Raw genomic sequence first — 9,695 nt, 5'->3', positions numbered from 1 at the left:
TCAAATACAGGAGCACGGTCTGCACCATGCAACCTCCAGGCCAGACCCAGCTGGAGTTTCCCAAGTGTCACCTGAGCCCGATGGTCCCTAGTGGAAACTTTGGCTCTAGAAAATCCATCTGTAGTGAACATCTCCCACTGTGTGAAGGACCACTGTGTTGGAGGTACAGCCCACCTCCCACAGTGAAGATGAACTCAGATACTGTTTTTCCCAGACTCCCTTGCAGCTACTTGGCATGTCAAGGGCACGTGGCCTAGATTCTAGGAGTCAGCTATCCCTACCAGAATCAGGTCCCTGAGAACTTTCTGTGACAGCCACAGTTGCAGGGGGGTCACATTCTCACCACAACTGTGGTGGACCCTCTGGGGCCTTGCAGATGACGGGCCCTGGGGCTTCATCAGGTTCACAGGAACTTGCTTCTCATTGCAGTTTCGGGCCATGATGGAGTCTTTGGTTGTCATCAGTCCAGCAGGGGGTGAGGCTAGGGTAAATGTGGGGACCAGGAGAGCACTGCTTGGTTCAGAGGACAGCGAGTTCAGAGGACTGTTGAGCTGGAACAGAGGGTTCTTTCACAGGGTCAGGGGAAGATGAGGCTGGAGGACCCCAAAAGCCCAGTTAAGGAACCTAGTCATCATCTTGCAAGAGGCACTGACATTTTTAAAAAATGAACTTTTATTTGGGAATAATTTTGGATTTACAGAAGAGTTTCAAAAATGGCACGGAGAGTTTCCATATATCCCTCACCCAGTTTTCCCTAGTGCTAACATCTTACATTATATGGTACATTTGTTAAAACTAAGAAGTTGACATTGGTACATTACTGTTACCCAAACTCCAGACTTGATTTGGATTTCACTAGTTTTTCCACTAATATCTTTTTTCTATTCCACGATCCAATCCAGGATACCACTCTGCACGTAGACAGCAACCTTTTTAAAGGAGAATATTAACATTATTAAAGGTGTTTTAGGAGAACCACCTGACACCAGTGGACAGGTTGGTCCAGGAAGTGGGATAGGAAGGCACTTGTAAAGGCAATCCAGAACCTTTGAACTTCCAAATACACCCCACTGCCCAGCATCTGAAGGGGCTTACCACCTTGAAGATGCAGGGCCTGCTCAGGGCCCCAGGGGGCCAAAGGTATATTTAGGATACAGCTGGGAGCCAAAAAAGAAAAAAGAAAAACTCCTTCCTCGGGAATTCTCTGGGGGTCCAGTGGTTAGGCCTCTGCGCTTTCACTGCCAAGGGCCCAGTTTCAATCCCTGGTTGGGGAACTAAGATCCTGCAAGCTGCGTGGTGTGGCAAAAAAAAAAAAAAAAAAAAAAAAAAAGATACACCTGGGAGCCTCCACCCAGCAGTGCTGGTAAGCTAGAAGGTCTTCCTACCCAGGCAACAAGAGCAGGCTGGTAAAGCCAGACAGGCAGCCAAAGAAATACATGCTTGCCCTGCTTGCCCTCTTTTCTGAAAGTCTAGACTTGTCTCCCTTACAAGCCAGTTTTTTTTTTTTTTTTTTTTGCGGTACGCGGGCCTCTCACTGTTGTGGCCTCTCCCGTTGCGGGGCACAGGCTCCGAACACACAGGCTCAGCGGCCATGGCTCACGGGCCCAGCCGCTCCGCGGCATGTGGGATCTTCCCGGACCGGGGCATGAACCCGCGTCCCCTGCATCGGCAGGCGGACTCCCAAGCACTGCGCCACCAGGGAAGCCCCCTTACAAGTCAGTTTGATGTGGAAGAGAACAGGCTCTGCAGGGGGTCAGGATGGACCAGGGTTTAAGTCTGGCTCCATCACTTACTGAGAGACCATGTGTGAGTTACTCAACTTCTCTGAGCTGCAGTTTCCTCACTGATAAAAACTGGAATATTAAACTTCCTTCATAAGATTATTGAGAGGATTGATTAACATCTACACAGTGTTCGGGAGGGGCTGGCACACAGTAGGCATTCAATAATCAGCTCCCTTTGACAACACGAGGGTGGGGTCTGGACCTATAATTTTCTTGTATATCCTCAAAGTGCTTAACATTTGGAAAGTAATTCATACATTGATGATTGTGATATGGAGCTCACACACCCAGTGACCTCAGAAAGGGCGGATCATGACTCCAGTTACAACATTCATTTATTTAGCAAGTCTCTGTTAGTCACTCACTACATATCAATAAATAGATACATGTCAGGCACTGTGCTAAGTGACTAAGATGGTCTGTGTTGAGAATGGCAAAGCCCAGGAGGGAGAGGTGCCTCCAGACAACTTTATTCAGGTCTGATACGTAGTTTGACATAGTTTAATAGGCAGAGGGTCCCAGGCACAAAGCCTGGATACTTGTGTGAGGGGCGAGGGACGAGAGGAGGAGCACGCTCAGGACTGGCAGAATAAGTGGGTCTTCCAGTTAAAGAAGAGTGGGGAGAAGGCGAGAGGGAGGGAGAGAAAAGCGTTGCGTTAGGCGGGAAACACAGGCTGTATTCTGGAACCTAGGTTAGTCTTGCAGTTTTATGGAATGAGTGGTGGGAGGTGAAGTTACAAAAACATGGCAGCTGGGATACTTCCACACGGGAAGGGCTGGAGGGCAGCTATCTGGTGGCAGGGGTGGGGCCTGAGACCCGACCTGAAGCCGTTCTTCTGCATAGCAACCACAGGTTTTTAATTCATGGTGTAGTTGAGGTATCTCAGGAAAGAGACGATTAGTGGTAGTAGTGATGGGCGGGCTTTGGCCGGGGCTTGGCCGGTGAGTGGGCGTTAGAGCCACTCCAGGCTTTGGCCACCCGCACCGAGAAGGGAGCCCTGTGAGCTCCATGACACACCAGGTAGAGTGAATGAATGCTGGCGAGTCCACTACACCTGCAACTAGAGAAACACAGTGAGGCGCAGAGAAGATTTGAGAGACTTCAGAGGTGAAGAGGTAGTCTTTGGTGAAAAGAGAGGGGACGGTGAGAGCTGGAGGGGCAAAGAGGACTCCGAAGCTTCTAGTGAGTCAACTGGGTAAATGGAGAAGCAGGAGAAACAGAGTTTGCTGGCTGAGGTGGGGGTGGGGTTGAGAACTCTGTCTTGTACACACTGAGCATAAGGGGTGTCCAGGTAATGACATCCAGAGGTCAATATAGCTGTAGCTTTAAAAGTCATCTTTCTGTCTGTGATTTGCTTCAAAATCATCTGAGAATGGTGGGTAGGCTATAGATGAAACAGAATTGGCTATGAGTACATAACTGAAGTGGGTGAAAAAGTAAAAATTAGCTCATGCTCAGGGGAAGAAAAAGCTGCCCTGCCATTCATCAGGCTGGGAGGACAAAGGTAAGGCTAGCTACAAAGTTACTATGAAACAATATTCCTCCCAAGGGCACACTGTGGCTAAAGTATCATAACCACCCCCTTTTTTGTGTGACTACTGCTTTCCGACTCACTGGGAAACCTTGTTCTCTAAAATGATAGACCATCAGAAACTTTGCTGTTTGAAATTTTATCAGTAAAAATGAATCACCCTTCTGTTGCCAGGAGGATCTAAGTCACTTTGACACAGGGAAGCAGTCTTTTTTTTTTTTTCTTTCTTTTTTGGCCTTACCACGTGGATGCGGGATTTTAGTTCCCCAGCCAGGAATCGTACCCATGCCCCCATCAGTGAAAGCGTGGAGTCCTAACCATTGGACTGCCAGGGAATTCCCAGGGAAGCAGTCTTGATTTGCAACCCAGGTTCAGAGCTTCAGATAAGGGGCTTCTGAGCACAACATTCCATGTTTATCTTAACTTTGCACTTTCTAAGGAAATGAACCTCTCCTTAGTGCAGTTCAGACCAGATGTTGACTCCTGCTTTGCACTGAGCCTATCAAAACATTGCTTCATTTAAATTTTACCAAAATTCTATCCTTACCCTAAGTCCTAGAACTCTCTCTTTGCCTGTTTGGTGAGACATGCATAGTTTCTCTGGTATGTGGGCTCCTTCATTTCAATGAGTTAATTAATCTGATTTTTGTCAAAATACAGGTCTGTTCCCAGTGATCTTGGGCTGATTGGTTATGACATGAGCAATAGGCCTATGGGAGTTCTCTGTACTCTTCTCTCCGCTATTGCAAATGATCCACATTTTCCATAACATCTCCAAGTTTTTAAAAAGTCCTCACCCCATGTTAATAGTGCACACCTTGACAGTGTTTGAGATTTGTGCAAGGCAGAATGATTGCCCCACGCCAGAAAAAGTCCACATCCTAATCCCTGGCACCTGTGAATGTTATTTTACTGGCACAAGGGACTTTGCAGATGTAGTTAAGGCTAAAGACCTTGAAATGGGAGAGTATTCTGGATTCTCCAGATGAGCCCAATGTAATCAAGTGGAACCTTAAAAGCAAAGAACCTTTCCCGGCTGTGGTCAGAGAGAAATGTGATGATGGAAGAGTCAGAGATGCAACATTGAAGAGGAAGGGACCACAAGCCAAGAAATGTGGGCGGCATCTAGAAGACAAAAAAGGTAAGGGAACAAATTCTCCTCTAGAACCTCCAGAAAGGAACACAGCCATGTTGATAATTTGATTTTAACCCAATGAGACCCATGGTAGAGTTCTGACCTACAAAACTGTGAGATAGTAAGTCTGTACTGCTTTAAATCACCTTTATGGTGACTTGATATGGCAACAATAGAAAACAAATACAAGACCACAAACAAGAGGAGTGGGTAAATACAGAAGTGAGCCAAGGGTGCCTAGGGCAACAGCAACACCTCAGAGGAGAGGAATCAAAGGTGAGCCGGCCAAGGAGACAGAAAGGGAGACACCAAGTAGTGGAAAAGCCAGAAGAGACCAACAAAGGAAAGAGTTCCAAGAAGGAGAAAGTAGGGACTTCCCTGGTGGTCCAGTGGCCAAGACTCCACGCTCCCAACGCGGGGGGCCAGGTTCAGTCCCTGGTCTGGGAACTAGATCTCACATGCTGCAACTAAGAGCTCGCATTCCGCAACTAAAGATCCCGCATGCCACAACGAAGATCCCGTGTGCCGCAACTAACGCCCGGCACAGCTAAATAAATAAATACTTAAAAAAAAAAAAAAAAAAGAGTCCAGAGATTTAAACTGCCTACTCTTTAAAGTGAGGGCTGAAGGTTAGTCTTTCAATTTTAAAATACATGTTATTTTCTTGCCTCATTTTCCCAGTGATTCTCGCATTTGTATATAAAACAGCCTCTTTCACCTGAAACTTCACCTTCTCCCTTCATGTTAAAAGCCTGAGAGTTTCAGAACTTTCACAACCTCAGTCCACGTTATAAACCCATTAAGGTAATTATTCTGGTTCTAGAACAGGTTTTACCACATCGTAAGCAGGAAAGAAATGTAGCTGTTTTAATGTGTTAATCCCAGTTATTTGACTCTGGGGGACCGTCTAATCCAAGAGTGAGAACAGCCCACCCAGACCGGCCTGCCAGTGCTGACCTAATCTCCATACTTAAACACTTCACCCGGACCTACCCCCACCCCCATCCTTAGAGTCCGAAACTACTTCTCAATAAATATGTACTCTCTCTCACCAGACCAGCTCAGCTACCAATTTGGAAAATGGAAAATTATTTCACCCAGGTGAGGCTGTTGATGGCTTTGACTATCTTAGAGAACATGTACGTTCTAAAGGCAACGTTTCCAAACAGGAAGAAACGCTGAATTTGTAGATTTTCAGACTTTAGAAGACTAAGTGAAGAGTGTGGAGAGGTGGATATTCTTAAACGATAAGCTCATCAACCTCAGCAAGTTTTGACAGTCTGGGCCTAATGCCTCATTCTCACATGAAGGCCTTGGCACACAACATTTTTCTCTGCCTAAATACCCCACTCATTCTTCAGAATTCAGAATAGATGTCACTTTCGTAGGGGGACTATCCCAGATTATGTTGGCTCCTCCTGTTATAGGACCCCACGGTACACCTGTACATCTTTTGAAGCAGTCACTACACCTGCAATACTTGTTCAGTGTCTATCACCCTCTCCATTAGATGACAAGTTCTGTGAGGTGAGGACAAGGTCTGCGTTCTGTTGTGTTCACTGTTATCTCCTTGGTCCCTAGCATATGGCAGAGAGTCAAATATTTGTTGATGACTAAATAAATGAATGAAGGGTGGGGGCCTAGTGCTGTTACTCTGGGTTTACAGGTGATTTCTACATTAGTGGCTCCTGGAAACTTAAATGGGAATGAAACATTCAGGCCCCTCAACGCTAAAGGACCCAAACCATTGAGTTTCCAAAACACACCTAGTACCCTGTGTTCATCGCTGGTCTTGTCCAAAGCCTGAAGCAGCAAATAAACACAAGAACAAGTGGGACAGATTTTCACCATGGTGCCAAGACAATTCAATGGGAGAAAAGATTCATCTTTTCTACAAATGGTGTTGGAATAACTGGATATACACATGCAAAAGAATGACGTTGAATCCCTTCCTTACACTCTACACAAAAATGAACTCAAAATGGATCACAGACCTAATGTAAGAGCTAAAACTATACAACTCTTAGAAGAAAACATAGGAGATGTTTGTGACCCTGGGTTATTCAAAACTTTCTTAGACATGGTGCCAAAATAAGTGACAAGAATAAATTTGACTTTATCAAGATAAAAAAACTTTTGTGCTTCAAAGGACACTATCAAAATAAAAATACAGGCTTCCCTGGTGGCGCAGTGGTTGAGAGTCTGCCTGCCGATGCAGGGGACACGGGTTCGTGCCCCAGTCCAGGAAGATCCCACATGCACGGCTGCTGAGCGTGCGCGTCCGGAGCCTGTGCTCCGCAATGGGAGAGGCCACAACAGTGGGAGGCCCGCGTACCACAAAAAAAAAAAAAAAAGGCCAAATAACAGAATTGAAAAAATGGACAAAGGATTTGAATAGACATTTTTTTCCAAAGAAGATATACAAATGACCAATAAGCACATGAAAAGTTTTGCTCAACATCATTAGCCATTAAGGGAATGTAAATCAAAGCCACAATGAGATACGACTTCACTCCTATTAGGATGGTTATAATCAAAATGATAGATGGCAAGGCTGTGGAGGAAGTGGACACGCATACATTGCTGGAGGGAATGTAACATGGAATTCTGGAAGTTTAGCAGTTCCTCAAAGAGTTAAACGTGGAGTTATCATTTGACCCAAAAATTCCGTTCCTCGGTATATACCCAAGAGCAATGAAAACATACGTCCACACAAAAACCTGTATATGAATTTTCATAGCAGTGTTATTCTTAATAGTCAAAAAATGGAATCCACATGTGCATCAATGGATGAATAGATAAACAAAATGTGGTATATTCACAAAACGAAATATTTAGTCATACAAAGGAATGAAGTACTGATACGTGTTACAACTTGGATGAAGCTTGAAAACCTTAAAGTGAAAGAAGCCAGTCACAAGAGGCCACATATTATGTGATTCCATTTATATGCAATGTCCAGAATAGGCCAATCAGTAGAGACAGAAAGTAGACTGGTGATTGCCCAGGGTGGGGCGCATGTGGGTGGGGATCGTGGGGGAGTGACAGCCGCTGGTGTGGCATTTCTTCTGAGGGTGATGAAAACATTCTAGAATTGATTGTGGTGATGGTTGCACGACCCTATGATTATACTAAAAACTACTGAATTGTACACTTTAAATGGGTGAATTGTATGGTATGTGAATTACATCTCAGTAAAGCTGTTAAAATTGTTTTAAGCAGGATAGGGGCTTCCCTGGTGGTGCAGTGGTTAAGAATCCGCCTGCCAATGCAGGGGACATGGGTTCGAGCCCTGGTCCGGGAAGATCCCACATGCTGCGGAGCAACTAAGCCTGTGCGCCACAACTACTGAGTCCATGCTCTAGAGAGCCCGCGAGCCACAACTACTGAAGCCCGTGCACCTACAGCCTGTGCTCCGCAACAAGAGAAGCCACCACAATGAGAAGTCTGCGCACCACAACAAAGAGTAGTCCCCGCGCACAGCAATGAGGACCCAAGGCAGCCAAAAATAAATTTAAAAAAAAATTTTTTTTAAAGTAGGATAAAGAAATGCCGTGCTATTTCAAAACATCCCACATTTGTTAGAAACCAATCTCACACTCGTTCTCCCAAGCATCAAGGGAAACACAGGTTTGTCTCCTGGGACACTCTGGGTCCCAAGCTCATTCATTTTCCTGCAGGCCTGTGCAACTGTCAAGGGCTCAGTGCAGGAATTCCGATGCCGGTGAATCGTGGACCTGCAGTCTTCTTTCAATGAAGCACTTCCATTCTATAGAGCCATGTATTTTTCTCTCTTAACAATAAACTGTCCTTGAAGCTTGAAGTGCAACACAAAAAATTTTCTTTCTTTCCAGCATAGACAGATTCACTCCATTAAGGTCACCTGAAACGCACTGGGTCAGGTGTTTGGAGCAGGCCAGAGTGCCAGGATGACCGAACCCTAAATATCAGATGCGGAACTTTTAGGCTCATGATTTGCTCTCTCCCTCCTTCCCTCCCTTTCTTTCATCCAGGTTCTCCAGCTCTAAGACAAAGGTCTAAATCCCACCCCATCCCCCAAACCAAGAGTGCTGGCTGGGAAGAGACAGCAGAGCTTCCTGGAGTTCGGGCTCCATTTCCTGGCTCTGGGGACTCACACGTGAGCAACCACCCACTCCTGAGTCACTGTACTTCCCTGCTTCATGCCTAAGGCAGAGCTTGGTTAGGGGTCCTAGAAGCAGTTCCCGCCCTGGCATGTCAGAAGGAGCCAGTGAACACACAGGGAAGTCTGGCTGGTGAAGCATTCAAGAAGAAGAAAAGCAAAGACTTTTCTCACGTGAAAATGGCCAGTCTAGAGGGGAGCTCAGAGCAGGCACCCGTAGATACACGCTGAAAGAAATGAACTGGATAGCAAAATCCACAAAAATGTAGACTTTATTTAAGAAGTCCTTGAGATATAAAAGAAGACAAAGGCAGGGTCCAAGGATAACAGAAACCTAACCCCTGCATGTCAGAGCACTCTAGGTGTAAAAGGAGATGGAAGTGGGGATGGGAAGGTGGGTGACTTGGTATTCTTCTGGCTTCAAAAAGTCAGAGAGCCCAGATCACAGCTAGAACATCCTGGTACTGGTTATAGATTCTTTACAAAGGTGTTTACCTGTGGGAAAGGGAACAACCAGAAGTTAATTTCACATTTTCAGGAGACAACACAATAGTCCATCCATAATGCATATGTAGCCAAGCCCATGAGTTTTTGTGAGGAAGGGAAAATAGGTATGGAAAGGAAATGTGACCTGCCCAGGGTCCTACGGTATCAAGTGGCAGAGCTGGAGAGAATCCAGAAGTCTCCTTTCCCTACTTCTAGAACACCTTAGAGGAGGGAGTCAGCTGGAAAGCACACGTTACAAGTCAGGTATTTAAGTTACTGGCCCCAAATATTATCGAGAATAGGGATTACATTAGTAACTTCTACAAGGCCCCACAGGCTTTGGAGTGTGAAATGCAATTTGAGGCACAATGCACGGGGCCCATACTGAAGTCTGAAGCAATAAACGTGCAAACAAGGAAAACTACTAGAAAGCAGGAGTTAAGGTCTTCCCCACCCTCTTCATGAGCGCTTCTTGTCTGGTTACTTCTTCAGAAAAATCGTCATTGACATCCAACACCAGCACTGGAATGTCCAGCAGGGCCTCAGAGTGGAGCCTGTAAGAAGCACGAACATTTAGGGAACAGAAGAAAGATGGCAGGTTTCACACACTCACCAGC

The 9,695-nt window shown here is 45.7% G+C and overlaps 1 protein-coding gene across 3 annotated transcripts in view; it reads right to left on the bottom strand.

Moving 5' to 3' along the window:
- Positions 1-8,846: 8,846 nt before the first annotated feature.
- The window catches only part of DGUOK (deoxyguanosine kinase), a 36,044-nt gene continuing 35,195 nt past the window's right edge, over positions 8,847-9,695 (bottom strand). For 2 of the 3 annotated variants that reach the window (XM_060117332.1, XM_060117333.1), the window contains 2 exons: positions 9,533-9,632; positions 8,847-9,087 (listed from right to left, as the gene is read on the bottom strand). In XM_060117332.1, the coding sequence (XP_059973315.1) occupies positions 9,061-9,087; positions 9,533-9,632 (127 nt within the window). In that variant the 3' untranslated portion in view covers positions 8,847-9,060. Of the gene's footprint in view, positions 9,088-9,487; positions 9,633-9,695 lie in introns of those variants that run through there. The other variant, XM_060117331.1, reaches the window with a different exon arrangement.

The sequence above is a fragment of the Mesoplodon densirostris genome, chromosome 14 (assembly GCF_025265405.1).
Source record: "Mesoplodon densirostris isolate mMesDen1 chromosome 14, mMesDen1 primary haplotype, whole genome shotgun sequence".
Lineage (NCBI taxonomy): Eukaryota > Metazoa > Chordata > Mammalia > Artiodactyla > Ziphiidae > Mesoplodon > Mesoplodon densirostris.
The sequence above is the reverse complement of the archived record's forward strand: the minus strand, read 5'-3'. Positions and strand labels throughout refer to the sequence as shown.